Raw genomic sequence first — 17,747 nt, 5'->3', positions numbered from 1 at the left:
AAGTTACTGCAATTTTTATTTTTAAAAAAACAAAGTTTGTCTTAAACAAAACTTATAAAAAAATATTAGCTGAAAATGCTGGGTTTAGGAAAAGTTTGACCTGCTGATATAATGTGATCATTTTTTTTATCCCAATAGACTTATTATTGTACCACGTGAATAAACTAAACCCAGCATGTACTAGTTAATTTTTTTTTCAAAAGTTAATTTTGAACCCAGAATAACAAAAATTGGAAAAACAAATCCAAATTAAGCAGGAGGCGGAAGTTTTTTTAATCATTGTCAGGAGCATCACGAAGATTTCAGAGTTATTTAGTCTAAGCTAAGAGATGTGGAATTGTCAAATTCTAAATACGAGTCAGAAATTTTAATACAAACACCTAACCAATCAGTTCGTAATGCTCCTGATCGTTGCTACAGTAAATTCTAGATATTCGTAGCAGAAATATAGATGCCATTCTTTCTATTTTTACAATGATATGTTGGCATGTCATATATAACACGCTACTACAGTACGAGTAAATTTTAACACATTGCTAGTAAAATTTTTGATCCGCCAAATGATAAAAGAACTTTTATATTTAGATAGTTTATTGAAAATCTATAAAATACTTTCTGAAAGTGTTTCATGTTCTATAAGCAGTGAACTAAAGAGTCTATCACATTTATACAGGACGGGAGAAATACTCACGCCCAGTATACCAATTATTTATTAGGCCTCTTTACAATTACGCTGTTTTTATTTAAATCAGTTCGTTTTTTTTCGCAAACAAAAATTAAAGAAACTATAGCATGTCAGATACAAAAAGGCATAATTTTGACCAGTATGATTCATCGTTTTTTGTTAGAATGTTTTTAGAATATATCAACGTTGAAACAACTTTTTTAGTAATATTTACAGTTTTTCTGTAAATTTACACTTTTTCTGTAAAATATAAATTTAAACGTTTTCGGTAAATTTACACATTTTCAGTAAATTTACTGTTTTTCTGTTAATTTACACGTTTTCTGTAAGTTTACATTTTTTAAAGTAGTCCTAAGTTCACTAGGACTTACGAGTTATTTTATTTCGAAGAAAGATTTACATTCTGTGTGTAGTAAATACTACACATATAAATATTACACTAACGCAGAAATTGACAGGAAAAGTGTAAATTTACAGAAAATCGGTAAACTTACAGAAAAAGTGTAAATTTACATAAAAATTTCAATTTACAGAAAAAATGTAAATTTGTCTAAAAACATTTTTCAAAAAAAGCGCAAGTGTAAGAGGCCATATTTGGCATAGAATTGGAATTTTATACAGGATGTGTATCTTATATTTCTCATTCGAATGTGAAAGGTATATTGACTATAGTGAGTAGAGAACGACACCCTGTAAAAATCACAAAAAATACTGTGTATTCATGAAATGGGAGAGAAGAATATTTAATATTAGAAATGACCCTAATGAATGCTTTCGTCACAAACGTTATCTACTCTTTTATACACTGATATATGCTTCTATTTTAGATTGATATGGGATAATTTTCTTTTTGTAAATATATGCTTTACGATAATAATAATTTACAATATTGCTGATTTTACATCACTATATGAGCGCAGTTTTAACACAAATATTTGGCATACAGACAACGGCAGTTCCCGTTCTACCGTCACAAATAGCACAAATGATATGCTAAAAGAAATCCTTTACATGTCTCCTTACAACGCAACATTACCTGGAGTCTTTGGCTTAGCCAAAATGAATACAGTTCACCATAATATTAACAAATAACCCTGTATATAAAGAACTTATATCTCAACTTGACTAATCAATATCTGATTTCATACCTAAACAAGTAACAATACCCATTCTCGCTATAACATTTTATATACAAATAAATGTACAAAAACTCTGACTTCGCTCAACACAACGACCAATCAAAAAATCAACTATTTAATCTAAGATACGACCCAGCATTAATTAAAGTCTGTAAAATTCGAGATCCTGTGTTTCTTGTCTATATCACACTCACTTAATTCAATCACTATGCGTCTAGAATGTTCGTTTGATCGACGTGATCGGAGGATATTGTCAAGTCTTCCGCCATGTTGTCCGACTGCTGCTCGTGATCCACATCGTCGTATTCGTTTTGCATTTCACGCTTGATCATGTGATGCATCTGTTCCGGCTCCCTCACGATGTGGTGATCTTGGTTCACCATCTCTTGCTTTATATGCAGACCACCATTCATTGGAGACCTGTTAACGTATTTCTCTAATGTAAAATCCTTTGTTAGATACTACGCATCAATTTTGATGCGCAGTATGTGAAATAATTTCTAAAGCAAAGAAAATGTTAAAGTTACAATACCTTATATGATGATCGTGGGGAGGAGACTCAGATCTGTCTCTAGGCCTTCCAGGCATCATCGATGGACTAGTTAAGAAGGGTAAATTGTTTTCTTCTAACAGCGAGGCCTGTATAAACTGATTGAATCGGTTAAATCAAATTAGATTTAAATTTTAAGGAGTGTTACCTGATTAGCTGACATATGATCGCCGTACAAAGTGGGGCTGTGGTTTATTGTAGGACTCTTAGATGATCCACTCCTAAAGAAACAATTTTTTTACTATTTACGCTCTTTCAGATCATAAATTGGTTAGTAAACATCGAAAGAACAAGAAAAAAGGCGAAAAAGAGTTCAAAAAACGTACCTCTTAATGTAGAATCATTTCCGAGAGATGTTTTGTGCGAGATTATAGATAAAGTGGTAGTTATAATCTATTTATATCTAATTAAAAAAGTAAATAAAAAACTATTTTGTTCCTGTATGTAGATTACCTTATTTTCTGATGATCCGGATGCTTAGAATTCTGACTGTACCGAGATTCTTAAATTTATAAATAATTAAAATATGAAAAATAATAAAGAATAAATTTAAAAACATACAGGAACATCTAATAATGATAAAAGAATAATTTAAAATTCATGCGACATTTAGACTTCATAAAAAATAATTAAAATATAGTTTTTAAAGAATAAAAATGTTTTCTTAATAATTTTAATAGTATATAAATAATTTTACCTTTTTCATATATGTAGGTACACTTAATTCTAGTGAGAAAACAAATTTGAAATGTAACTGGTATTTGTTTTTTTCACTAGAAAAATATCTACACATGTACATTAATAGAACTAGATCACATTCATTCAAGACATATAGATGCAAGTACAATTAGCGCCCATATTGTTTAAAATTGCATATTTAAAAAACGTAATTTTCGCAGAAACAATATGAGTGTGGTACCATATGCGCTAAATTCCAAACATTCCAAAGCCGGCTCTATGTTTTGGTTCTGTATTTTTTCTAGTTTCTAAGTCGCACTAACAGCATTAAACGTGCAGCTTGTAAAAAATTGTATCCTATGATTAAAAGAAGTAGGCACACTTTCTTTAAAAAATAAACAAATAATTGATAAAAAATATCACTAATTCGTCGATAAAAACAAAATTATCAAATGACTGATCTGAACAAATTATTTATATCAAATTTTATTACGAACTTTTAATCAAAACTTAAATAACAAAAAAATAAATTAAATCAGAGTTTTATTTATCATAGTTCAGTTAGGTTTTTCTGTTGGGCCAAATTTTCGCGAACACGAAGGATTTATTTCACTATAATACAGGGTGTCCCAGAAACAAATGCAAGTATTTAAACTGGAAGTATAGTTCATCCCCAGAAACACGCCTATGAGGTTTTTTTCGCGAAAAAAAAATTTGAAAATTCGAAAAAAAAAGTTTTTTTAATTTTTAGTTAAAAAATATAATTTTTTGATAATATGGCAACATAGGTATTAGATTAAATTTGCAAGAAAGAAAATCCAAAAAAGATCCAGTGGTTCTCAACATTTTAACAAAAAATCATTTTTTTGGAAATTTTCAAAGTAAAATAACTCCGTTATTTTGGACTTATTTGAAAAACGATAAAGAGAAAATATGTTTCTTTTATCGAGATCTACCACCACTTAAAATACTTGCACTTATTTCTGGGACACACTGTATATTAATAATTTGAATGGGGAAACTATACAGCATGCAAGATTAACTATGGAATTTCAGCAGGCACTAAAGCTGTTTGTGTGGGTGTGTGTGTCTGACATCGGTACTCTACGTTTCTTTCTCGTCAAAAAGCATCTAAAAAATTGACTCATAAACTGAAACTGAAGCATAACTGTCTTCTAAGGAGTTCAAACCAATGATCTAATAGAAGGTGATATGAACATTGGCTGTAGAAACAAATTTGTCTCTTTATAAATATATTCCACTGTATATAAACATACAGAACAATATCATTTATTGTCGGAATAAAGCATTTCATAGTAATAAAGAAAAGAGAAAATATATTTCTTTACTACTCAGACTTTCTATTAAAATTTAAATGAATCTTTTAATGCCTAATTGAGCCATTCTATTAAATCGTCGGTTGAACTAAAGCGATAACATTGACTATGTGTTAAAATATGGTACATAGAAAGAACTCACTAGTCATTTCTTTGTTGTTATTATTTTTAAGCAATGTTTGTGAAGAAATGAGTAGCGAATTGAGCCAGTACTAAATGCAGCGTTTTTATTCATGACAGTGGTGACAATAGATCTTTTTCATCATTTTGGATGCCGGCTTTAATAAAAGATTCTGGTATTAATCACACCAATAAGTTTAAATTTATTGAACTCTACAAATTAGCATCATCAGCTGATGATACAAGACCAGTTTCAATCATGTACTGATTAGTGAACCGGAAATTATTAATTCCCGGTTCTTTCGGTATTTTCGGGACTCGGTAACAATAATTAAAAAATTATTTTTTTGTTACTTAAATCAAACTCTTCTAAATAAATAATGATGCTATTTTGATGCTATCTAAATAAATATTTGCTATAGCACGTTTCGGCTAACATTATAGCCTTAATCAGTGCTGTGTCATATGATTTTTTTTTCATTTTAAACCAACAAAAATAATGAAAAACCAAATGAAAACTTAATCAGCGTTTTTCCCGAACCTAAATCCCAAGAAAATCAAAAATTTTAGAATAATTTTACATATAAAATGACAGCGATCTTTATTTCATAGCCATCTCTGACGCCTTTTTTCTATGATATTGTATTATTTGCAAATATAATTTTTCGAACATTGATATCTACTTGCAAAATATACATATAAATTTTGTGAATGCAAATAATAATACATCACAATTAGTAGATATTGAATGTTTTTTTGTTAAATTAAATCGATTTTCAAACCAAAATTTAAAATATATTTTACATTTTACCCATTATCTTATGTACCTATTCATTATTTGTATATTGTAAAACATTTGCTGCATTTGTATGGTTCATAGTTTATATGCCAAAGTATTTATTACTATAAATAGGTATATAATATATTGTATTTATTAACTGTATATTATGTATATTTTATGTAAACTATATCATTTTTAAAATACAAACCAAAAACACGAGGATTAATTATGTTTTCCATGTATCCTACAACATATCTATTAATCTCGCTCCGAGGCTGTTCTATTAGAGACGGCATTGGTCTGATATTTAGAAATGCCAAAAGCTGATGACATTTGACTTTTGACAATTATGCCATTTCGTGTTGATTTTTGCAAGAAGAGGCAGAACTGTGACTTGTTTTATAATTTTCCTTTTCTATTTCACGAAAGTAAACAGAGTTACCTATCTGATTCGTTCAGTCACTCAATTTAAAGAATATCAGTAACTTTATTGACAGAGGTATTTTATATTTGCCATGTTGGTGAAAAATAACGGTCAAAATTCAAAGTTATTCATTTTATAGACTATACTGATGATGCCAATTAGGCTTTAACACTAAATGTTTTAAACTTAATTCTATTTTTTTAAAGACTTCACGTATCTTGATTGAACATAGCTGATAAGGAGAAGTTTAAAGAGAAGTATGAAGAGTTATAGTATAGTTTGGAGATGAGTTGTGATCACTGTCGTGAATGAAGGCGCTGCGAAATGAAGCAGAGCGAGCCGAGCAGACAGCAGCACACGCACGGCATGGTCACGTGTGACGTAACGCTTCAAGTTGTGGTGCTTACTGTGCACAATGGGGTGGAGTGGGTGATGGGGTGGGATCGTATTTCCGTGGTCTTCCGCGGGACAAGTGGCGACGCTTCACGAATTCGGCATCGTCCACCATCCAGAATGAGCCAAAGTCGTCCTCGTAGCGTACGAAACACTTGTGGAGGGACAGATTGGTGCGAATCGCATTCTACACACCCAGACCCAAGAAAGAAAGATAACAGTCAAGTGAAGTTAAACGCATCGGTTGGTTGGCGACCTGTTACAACTCTAAGATACCTTGTTAACTGTTTAAGAAGTGGGTGGGTTGGATTACCTGCCCCCTTTGCTCCGCTCCCCGCAGTTAGTAGCCCAAGCCTACGCTGGCGCGGCCCATGCGGTTACTGAACCGGCTAAACACACTTTCACTCTCTTCACACAAGCCATTGTTAATGAGATATAAATATAAATATAAAAAGGAGGAAAAAGAGATGTAAAAAATGTAAAAATCACAAAACACACAAAGGTACTAAAATGCACCAGTGGACCAGGGACGTACCCGACGGCAGACTGGGTGAGGGGCCCCGAGGAGCAGCGCTGCGGCCTCCGTTTGTAGAACTCCACCTCGTCCACGGTCCACACGGCCCCCTTCACGTTTTCCACGCGCATGAAACATTTGTGCAGCGACAGGTTGTGGCGAACTGCGTTCTAACAACAAATCAAACACCTCCGAATGAACAACGCGCCTAGCTCTAGTTGCAAGCTGCGTTTCTCACCACCCAAACCCAAAATAAACACTTTTGCTCTACTCAAAATCGCTCAAAAACGAATATCTTTTGGGTTTGACGGCTTTCCATAAATTAAATAACAAAATTTTAGGATTATCTGACAAGTTCATCCCAATTTCCTCAGTTTCAACAAGATTTATCTCAATTTTCAATAATAACTTTCCTAGATTGCGTCCATTCATGGATAGTAGTATTCTTGGAGATAACTTCCCAGATAATCCGATAAATAAAATAAAATTAAAAAAAGTTATGGGTTAAAAATTCGAAATAAAAACATACATAATAAAAACAAAATCATATATAAAGTAAATTAATAACGTAAATATGTAACGAAAAAGAATAATTGCATGCAAGCTAAAGCTGTTATTTCTTCTGACAGATTTCTAGATGGAATTGATATATGTACTTTACCAAAATACATATCACATTAGTTCACAGCTTCGTCACATTAGTTCACGCTCAAGAAGGAATATTTATATTAATATATAAAAATCATTATAAAATCGAAATCCTTAAGTTTAGCTCACTAGTTTATATCTTATAAATTTATCAAATGATTAAATAAGAATAAAAAACTGTCACTATACCTTCCAAGTAGCTGCATTTCTCCTAAAATAACAAAACGTATTTTGGAACCAATTGTATATTTCGTTTAACGTAAGCTGTTTATCTGGAGATTCGATGATAGACTAAAAGAAACCAACATTAACTTTTTCGAAATCATTTGATATTAATATAGTTCTCAGCGTACCTGTCGAATTAATGAGGCATAGGTAAAGGGTGGTCTAACATCAGCATTTTTGTAAAATTCTCGATTCCTTTGAATTTCTGAAAATGATTTTAGTGTTTTTACTACGAAAGCGTAGAGCTGCCATCGCAACAATGAAATATAATTTTAGCAAAATTTACACTTTTTCTGTAAATTTACAGATTTTCTGTAAATTTACACTTTTTCTGTATGTGTTAAATTTACACTTTTTCTGTAAATTTACACATTTTCTGTAAATTTACAGATTTTCTGTAAATTTACACTTTTTCTGTAGATTTACACTTTTTCTGTAAATTTACAGATTTTCTGTAAATTTACACTTTTTCTGTAAATTTACACTTTTTCTGTAAATTGCATGCGAAATTTACTACTCAGCAGAATGACGTCTCGGCATCGGAGAATGACGTCTCGGCATTATGGATGAATACATTAAAACCTACTTTCATATCGGATTAAGCCACAAAGAAATTTTGACATGTCTGCTAGAGGATGGTTATGCCCTAAGTTTACATCATTTGCAGACGACAGTTTACGTCATCCCAGAGGTGGAGGCCATCAGATCCTCTTGCAAACAGTAATGCATCGGAAAGGGTGAAAATACTTTCCGGGTCGATTAAAAGCATATTAGAAAACATATTAAACAAAAAAATGCCATACTATTATATCACACACATTCGAAATTTAATACATAATCCCTAAAATAAGAGATCACCCGATTTTCTGTACTATGTTAGACCCAGGTTCAGTATAGACGATGAGGAATAATTCTTCAAGTATTTTTGAAGAGAGTGTGGTTTCAGAACAAAATATATCTTTGCATATACTGGGATATTGCTTAATCTTTTCATATAGTCCGCATGTCTTCAATCCTTCAATTAATTGCCGCAGTGGTTCCCTAATTCTGTCTTTACTAGTAAAGACTTTTGTGAATAAACTGCCGTAGAACAGAATTCGATGGGAACTGCTCGTAGAATAACGCACCACTGTTGCCACTAACGCATAAATTACAAAAAAATACAGAAAATCTGTAAATTTACAGGAAAAGTGTAAATTTACAGAAAATCTGTAAATTTACAGAAAATCTGTAAATTTACAGAAAAAGTGTAAATTTTGCTAAAAATATTTTTCAATGTTGCGATGGCAGCTCTACGCTTTCGTATTTTACAACGGCATGTAAAGAAATTCATAAATTAATGTTAAAGAATTCGATGTCAAGTACCTTGTTGAACATCTAGTCCAGCTCTTTCAAGCATATATGGCAGACCTTTAGCAGCATGAAATTTTTTGACATATAAATGTGTCTTCAAACGTAATAAAGTGACGGTACTTACCTCCAGCTAACGATAGGGCAGATTTATCGCTAAGACGCCTCCTAATCGGGCCAGCTACGTTAGAGGCTGGAGAATGGAGCACCGGGGATCGCACAGCTGATACCATAGGTCCCAAATTTACAGGTGGAGGAGGTATAGGAGTACTGACCTGAATCTTACCAGGCGTTCCACCAACTGCATCCTTGTGAGGATCAGGCGATCCCATCTGTTTGGATAGATGCAAGTGGTGCATCATAGCTTGCAACCTGTCGCGTTCCTTTTGCAGCTGGAGTTCCAGTTGAGACACGACTTGCATTTGAACACGAGCTTGAGCGGTTGATCTATCGTCTAGGGTGTGTTCCGTATTTAAATGCCTAAGTCGAGGGAGAAATGGTAGAGATAAAATAATATAGGATTCGTTTACACAGGAAGACGACTCCAAACTATGGCAGTTTTAATTTGAAATGAACAATAACCGGAGGAATTCTATAGACGTCAAAGTCAACATTAATTTTGGTTTATATTTAGCATTTTATGAGGTGATTAATATGTAACGGAAAAGAGGGAGATTAAGTAAAACACCAAATTACAATATTTTCTCCGTTCTGGCGACAAAAGAAAAACCAACCTGGAATAAATTAGGCAAGACTGCGCGCTTTAAAAACTCTAATTATGCCATGTTTAATTAATATGCAGGGCGTTTGATTGCGGCGTTGTCGGATTTAAATGTTAATCCTCAACAGGGCCTTTATTACTTCCTTAACGCCTTTAAAGGTGAAGGGAGGGAGCAAGCCCGGCCGCTTTTTCGGCCTTCTTTTTTATTCATCTTTATCTCGCCGGTAATTCTTGGTAGTTGTTTACTATAAAAGAGAGGCGCTCGTATTTTAGGCGCGCCAAACTTCTGGCGAAGACAGTTTTATTGTTAAATTGGAAGTTTTTAATTACTTCTTTTTTCAGCTTATTATTTTGCTTCGGCAATTTTTAACCAAACAATAAGCGATCAATAAGCCATTTACTCAACACAAACACAATAAATTTTATCCCCTTAAGAGTTTATCTACATCGTAAACCTTATTCACGAAACTTTAAGAGGGGAACTCCGTTTCAAATGCACTACATCACCGTTTGGAAAACAAAGCAATTATATAATTTTATGGGGCATTTTTATATCCGTCAAGTTTTTTTTATTTCGCGGCTTTTATACTGTCGTAATTTTTCGGTAAACAGTTTCAAAAACTTTTTATCACAATGTAATATCAGACCATTTAAGTGTCAAGACAAACAATTCAAAACTGTAATGATCCCCAAACCAGATTACCATTGCATATATTCAGGGAATTATATATATTACCAACTTTAAGGCAAAATTCAAAGAACTACCCGTGTCTCTCCTCGACTCTCCCTCAAAACTATTAACATATTAAAGTAAAATGAGACATATTTTATTAGGATATAAAATTTTACATACGACAGGTAGAGTTTGGACTTCTTTAGACCTTTACTAATATTTTTTTCAACGGTAAAAATACTCGTATTTTTTTTATCAACTTTAAGACAAAATTCACGAAACTACCTGTGTCTCTCCCTGGCTCGAATCTCCCTCAAAACTGTTACCATATTAACGTAAAATGAGACATATTCTAATAGAATATAAAATTTTACATACAAATGTGGTTTGGGTTTTTTAGACCGTTGCTAATAGGGCATTCAATCCCGAAAGAAATTTTCAGTCCCGGGATTTCGGGATTATAATTTTTCGATCCCGGGACAAAATTTTATTGAACAAAAAATACATTAACATAAATTAAACGTCATCTCCATTACAAAACAACGTAACATATAAGTTTATTTAACAAAAAAAAACATAAAAGGAACTAATTATGGATTTCGACAACGAAAATACTTTTTTAAAAAATTTTATTTTTCACAAAGTATGTTTAACAGATACAATGAATACAATGGTTAAGAACAGAATGACAATTTTAATGCGCTTGGTTATATTTATAAGTTCGGTTTCGCTCGCGTCTTCGTGGGAAAACCATGCTATTTCCTCTCACATAACTCCTCCCTTCTTAAATGGAAAATGTGAGGGGTGGCGAATCATTTTCAGGATGTTCCTCTCTCGGGGTTGCTTCTTTTTCTATCTTTTTTGTAGATAGACCATGTAATCCAACAAATCATTGCGATGACCAGAATTGTAATGGCAATGCTAGCGAAACTCCATCCTACAGGGTGTATCACTTCATTAAAAAGGTTGAAGTAATTTAACTTTTTTCCTGAAGTTCAGATATTTCATGGATATTTATTGACTTAATATCGATAGGTTGATCTTCTTTTGAGTTTTCTGGTCCAACGTAGATTTTCGGTAAGGTAAAGGGCATTCCTTGAATTATTTCTTATTTATTGATGAATTGATAGCTTGATACATTTACTTCACAGTTCGGTTCGATTTCTATCAGGCTTGGATCGCTGATAAATTTATTTTCTTTTTCATCACCACACTGCTGCTGAATTTTCAATGGTTCTTCAGTAGGTATTGCGACGATATATTTGTTGTTGATTGGTTTTATAATTGGGTTCTTGATGAACGTTTTTACTGTATGGCAGGAGTGGATTTCGGCATCTTTGATTAGTGTCGATATACAGTCGTTGTTTGTTGGCTGAAGTTTATTTTGACAGATATGGATGTCTTCGATAACTGGGCATTCTTCTTCTTCATATTGTAGATGGTTCATGCCAAGTGTAAGGAAAGGTTGATTTGGTAAAATTATCGATTGATTGATGGGAATAGGGAATAGGTGAAATGTATCGAAAATCTCTTTTAACGATATTGGAAAATGAACTGCAAATATTATTTTATCCTCTGAATAACTTACTTGAAGGCCAGCTAATTGATAATACGAAATTACATTCTTAAACGTTATTATATTTTGCTCACCATATAACTTAGTTAAATACGATACTGAGTAGTACAGCTCGGATGCAGACATCACGGCGCTATGTAAGGTGTTAAGTTTCGCAAACATTAGTGCGTTTTCTATATTATCTAAAAATGTAATTAAATTTTGGCAATTTAAAATTATTTGATGTAATGTATTTTGGATATTCAAATATTGTGCAGAATTTCTAATTTGTTTTTCCAAATTTTGTATTTTATTTCTTATCATCTTTTGGTTTTCATTAAGGAGAGTTATAGAGTCGTTATAACTATTAATGAGTTGCCTTGTTAAAGATATTTGTAGAGATATTTCTTTATGCAAAGAATTTTGATTATTTGATAGTATAGAAATTGCTTTGCCATATTTTTCACCATCTTCGCTATCTAAAGTGCCAAATAACCATTTTGATGTTTTGCCTATAATATTAATTAAACCGCGCTTATTTCGGCGATGAGGCGTATTATTATTTAATTTAGTTTTGGCTGTCAGTATAAAATGTTTCGCATGCGCAAGCATGTTCGGAAAAATGAATGTAGTTTGCGGAATGTACTGAGTCATTGTGATATCTATAAATAGAGTCTTCTAAATGATTATAAAATTGTTCAATATTGGTTAGCTGGTCATAAATGGGTTGTGTTTGAACGTAATGTAAGAATGTGTGTTTGTGTTCTGTTATTCGCGTCTTGCCTAAATAAAAAGGAAGCAAAGGAGAGTTTAGAGTGGATATTATAACTTTAGAAAAGGATAGGTTAATGATTAGTGTTAGTATAGCTACATGAAGGTTGAGACAGGTCAACTTCATCTTCGTTTTGTGTGTCCTGTGAAGAAATATTAGTACTATTAAGAGGTCTCTTAATTTGGGACTTATGAATAACTTTATTTTTGTCAGTAATTATTTTGTTCTCTAAGTTTTGTCGGACGGTATGTTTCGTATGTTTGGCTTTTGTTTTACTTCTTGCTGCCATTTTATTTTTTAACATAACATTTGGATCCTGGAGAGAAAGTAGGCGGATTTTCGCGTTTCTCATTTCTCTTCGAATAGTCTTTTCTTTTTGAATTATTACTTTGTTCGGTAATTTTATTATAAAGAAGTTTTAATTTTTCTTTTCTATCGGAAATATATTGGTTAACAATAATATCGTCTGTAAGGTCGAAAGGGTCGATAGATTTTAATCGTCCGTGTATAATATCAAACGGTTTTTGTTTAGTGACACTGTGCACAGACGAATTGTAACCTAAAATTGCATATTGCATGGTTTGTTTTATAGATAAATTTTCGTCTTGAAGTTTTAATACTCTACAATTTTCTAAGAGCGATGAATGAACTCTTTCAATTGGACTATTACTGTTTGAATTACCAGGTGTTGTAAAATGAATAGAAATCTTGTGTAATTTGCAAAAGTCTATTAATAAAGAAGTTTTGAATTCTGTTCCGTTGTCACATGTAATCAATTTTGGGATACCAAAATGTGTTATAAAATTTAAAAATCCCTCGTATACTGTCGCGGCTGTACATACTGGTTCTAAAGGGTATGCCTGCGTGTATCGAGAAAATACGTCTATTATTGTTAAAAATTTGGTGTTCTGAATTTGTAAAGTGTCCATGTGGATTGATTCAAGTGGTTCAGAGGGGGTGGCTGTTAAAGAGAATTTTATTTTTGGCGGATGTCTATCGTATTTTGCCTGTTGACAAATTTCACAATTATTTATGTAATTAACAATATCCTGTTTCATGTTTGGCCAAAAATATAATTTTCTTTAAATCTAATAGTACTTCGTTAATTCCGCGATGGCACGTTTTCTCGTGGTGGTACTTAATTAATTCATTACGTCGTTCGTCTCTTGTTACATCATTTAACATGGAATTTGATATAGTTAAGTGATAAGAATGGTTCTTAAATGTTCGTTGTAATATTACGCTAATTCTTGGATTTAAATTTACATCTGATTTTTGGATAAAAAATGCAATAAGTCTTTTTAGGGTCAACGTGTTCTTTGAAGGAATTTATTATGTCGGTTTCTACGTTTTTTGATATATGTACTGTTTTTCTATTTTTATTTTCAAAAGGATTTGATCGAATTACGTAGTAGCGTTCTAAATCGTTTTGTATTATAATTATTTGATTATTGTAGAAATTTACGGGATTCTCCGTTATTGGTACATTAAGAATCGGGTCTTCCGCTGAGGAATGAACAGTCTCGTTGTCACTTACTGGTCTTGCTTCGGGTAATTCTATACCTTTATCTAGTTCAAGGGCGTGTTCTAGCTCTTCTAGTGCGTCCATAGATATTTCTGCTGAACAGTCGTCTAGATATTTTAAAATATCCTCGTCGCTATCTCCCGGGTTTCCAATAATGGACTCATTTTCTACCATATTTATCTCCACTCGAGATAGAGCATCGGCGTTAGTATTAGATTTGCCCTTCTTATATACAATTTCATATGTATATTCCTCTAATTTCAGACGCCACCTTACTAACCTCGAACTCGGTTCCTTTAAATTAAACAACCATTGGAGGGGTTTGTGGTCAGTAACTATCAGGAATTTTCTGCCGAAAAGATATGGCCTGAAATACTTCGTGGCCCAAACAATTGCCAGCAATTCCTTTTCAATCGTGCTGTAGTTTGTTTCAGCTGGATTTAGAGTGCGGGACGCGTAAGCAATAGGAAGATCGTTGCCTACCTTTCCTTGGCTTAACACTGCTCCTATGGCTATGTTGGAGGCGTCGGTGGTCAGCACAAATGGTTTCTCAAAATCTGGGTATTTCAGTATAGGATCGTTACATAAAATCTTTTTACATAGTTCGAAGGTGTCGATGAATTCTGACGTGTGTTCGATTTTTTCTCCTTTTTTCAAACATTTTGTGAAAGGTTTCGTCAGTTTTGCGAAATTTTTGATGAATCGTCTGTAATACCCTAATAACCCAAGGAAGGACTTGATTTCTTTGGCTGTTTTAGGTATTGGGAATCTCGTGATTGCCTCGATTTTCCGGGGATTCGGTTTAACGCCTTCTGGTGTTATGACATGTCCTAGGAATTCTACTTCCTTGCATAAAAATTCGGACTTGTCCAACTGCACCTTGAATTTGGCTTCTCGAAGTTTTTGGAATACAGAGCGGAGGTTTTTTATATGTTCTTCTAAAGTGGTGCTAAAAATAATGATGTCGTCCATGTATACTAGACAAACTTTATGTTGCAGGTCACGTAGTACATGGTCCATAACTCGCTGAAAAGTTGCGGGGGCGTTTTTGAGCCCGAACGGCATTCTCAAGTACTCATAATGCCCGTTCTCTACATTAAACGCAGTTTTTTCAATGGAGTTAGGGTGCATCTCAATTTGATGGAACCCTGATGCCAGGTCTAGCGTTGAGAAATATTGGCAACGTCCAAGTTTGTCTAAGATATCGTTGATATTCGGCAACGGATATCGATCGTCTATGGTCTTCTCATTGATTTTCCGATAGTCAACGACTATTCTCCACTTTTGTCTTCCGCTCGCGTCGAGTTTCTTTGGAACAATCCAAATAGGGCTGCTCCATGGACTTTGACTCGGTCTTATGATGCCATCTTCTAACATTTTATTTATTTGCTTCTGTACTTCTTGCTTATGAACAAAAGGATAACGATATGTTTTTGAGTGAGCCGGAATTTCGTCGGAAGTTTTTATTTCATGTTTAATTTTATTGGTGAAAGTTAGTTTTTGATTTTCTTCATGGAATATATCGGAAAAATCCTTACAAAGTGATGTTAACAATTGCTTTTCTTCGGTATTTAAATGTTCAGTTCGAATTAAATTTGCAATATTTAAATTCTTATTTAATTCAGATTTTGGCAAAAATGTTTCGATATTAAAAAATTCAAAGTTCTCTTTCCGCGAATCGGGGAATGGTATCACTTTCACAGGTTCTGAAAATGATATCATCAGATGTTCGTTAGTTCTATTGAAAACTTCAGTTTTCGCATAGCCTCGAACAGCTGTTGTCAATGTTTCAGGGAAATGCAGGTGGTTGATATATGACTCCGGAATTATTATGTCACCTTCGTAGACGTTCACGGGAATTTTCACAGATGCGATCTCATAGCTATTGACCGATACATCGTGAGAAATATTTTCCGTTTTATTAAAATGTAATGGAATTTTAAGAATGTCATTTACTAGGAAATTATTTTTTAAATCAATAAAAAGTTTTAATTTTTTCAATTGATCTAAACCCAAAATTCCATCAAAAAATGAATGAAAATCGAAAAGTGTAAATGTAATTGTCTCGTTAATTTTTAATTCTGAAAAGGCAGGTATATTCGCTTTAAATCGAACCAATTTTTCTCCAATACCTGTCTTAATCAGGGTTTCCTGTTGGAAAATTTCATTAGGAAAATATTTTTCAGCAATTATGGGTCTTAATATTGATTGAGAGCAACCAGTATCAATAAGTAATTTTATTGGTGGATTATTGATTTTAATATATGGTAAATTACTATTGATTTCGGTATGCATTTCAGTTAAAGTTATGTTTGGTTCTGGCTTGGGCCAGGATCTTGAAAATTTCCGGTGTTTTCGTCATAAGAATTATCAAAGGTTTCAAAATTTTGATTATTTTGTGAGCCATCATCGGTATAAAATTGTTCGTAATTATCAGTTTCGTATTGTTCTATGTTGTCGGTCTCATCAAAGGGTAAATCAGTTGGGTTATCGATGTTCGATTGATTATCGATTTGAACAACTCCTGCGAAATAAAATTTCGCGGACCTGTAGGTTTAAAGAAATTAGAAACTGGGCGTCTAAGGCTTGGGATTCGAGACGTGGTCGACATAGGTTCCACTTTATCTAAAGGTTTCTGACCCGTGGGTTTGAATACATCTTTTGGAGGGCCAAATACTTGTCTGTTGGTCGGGTAATGTCTAGGCACATATTGTGTCTGAATGTTTATGGGTTGAGAAGGAAAATTCGGGGTCCTTGATTTAAAAATTGACTGGGGATTTGATTACGGTTCTGGTTTTGAGGTGGGGGAATCTTGGAGACTGGTTTTGGAAATTTGTCGGATAATTATATTGTGGATTAGATTGATTAGACTGATGAGCTCTTTGTGTGAAATATGGATGAGGTGTGGTTGGTATGGGTGTGTGTGGTTTTATGTTATTAAAAGTGGACTGGGGTTGTTTAAATAAATTTTAGAGTGTACTGAAAATTTTCTTCTTCGGTTATGATTGTGAGAGCACTTTGAGATTTTCGGGGCTTCTTAGTCGTGTTATGCTTTGTAAAGGTCCAGGAGGTTACGAATAAAAGTTCTTAGGGCTATTTGCTCGTATTGCTTTTGATAAATTGTTTTGGTCGAAATCGGCATTTCAGTCAGAGGAAGACTGTTTAATTTTTGAGCTAATTGACTACGTAATATTTGCAATCTCTTAGCAAAATCCAAAGATGTTTCTCCTTTATTTGGCTTAGCCATAAAAAGATCTTGTTCTAAACATTCTAAGCTTCTATTGTCGCCAAAACAGGCTTGCAATGCATCTTTGATTTTTTGCCAAGTATCTAGTTCTGATCGGCAACCTACTAATAGTTGAGCTCTACCGACTAACTTAGTTTGTATTACTCTAATTAAATAATTTATCATAATCGCCTCTCTAGAATTACCAAAAGTTGTAAAGAGAAAGTCGCATGCAGAAATAAAACTGTGTAAGGTAATAGAATTTCCGTCAAAATTAGGAATAATGTCTACATACATTTTAAGCATTTGCAGATTATTTTGTGTTTGAGCTTGGCTTTGATTTTCCATCTTATTTGATTTTAAAACTAGTTTATTAGAAAATTCGTTTGTCAAATCGTCAATATTCATAAAAGAATAAAAATTAAAATAAA

General features: G+C 33.1%; 1 protein-coding gene across 5 annotated transcripts in view; it reads right to left on the bottom strand.

Annotated features, from left to right (window-relative positions):
* Positions 1-4: 4 nt before the first annotated feature.
* Positions 5-17,747, bottom strand: part of LOC115875041 (forkhead box protein P1-like) — a 146,187-nt gene continuing 128,444 nt past the window's right edge. For 2 of the 5 annotated variants that reach the window (XM_030890377.1, XM_030890380.1), the window contains 8 exons: positions 8,972-9,324; positions 8,860-8,904; positions 7,623-7,699; positions 7,459-7,560; positions 6,122-6,294; positions 2,523-2,595; positions 2,357-2,472; positions 1,907-2,244 (listed from right to left, as the gene is read on the bottom strand). In XM_030890377.1, the coding sequence (XP_030746237.1) occupies positions 2,031-2,244; positions 2,357-2,472; positions 2,523-2,595; positions 6,122-6,294; positions 7,459-7,560; positions 7,623-7,699; positions 8,860-8,904; positions 8,972-9,324 (1,153 nt within the window). In that variant the 3' untranslated portion in view covers positions 1,907-2,030. Of the gene's footprint in view, positions 2,245-2,356; positions 2,473-2,522; positions 2,596-6,121; positions 6,295-6,642; positions 6,792-7,458; positions 7,561-7,622; positions 7,700-8,859; positions 8,905-8,971; positions 9,325-17,747 lie in introns of all 5 variants that reach the window. The other 3 variants (XM_030890376.1, XM_030890378.1, XM_030890379.1) reach the window with 3 other exon arrangements.

This window comes from Sitophilus oryzae, unplaced genomic scaffold (genome assembly GCF_002938485.1).
Source record: "Sitophilus oryzae breed Bouriz unplaced genomic scaffold, Soryzae_2.0 scaffold_1318_pilon_pilon, whole genome shotgun sequence".
NCBI lineage: Eukaryota > Metazoa > Arthropoda > Insecta > Coleoptera > Curculionidae > Sitophilus > Sitophilus oryzae.
Note: the sequence above shows the minus strand (reverse complement) of the source record. Positions and strands in the feature narration are given on the sequence as shown.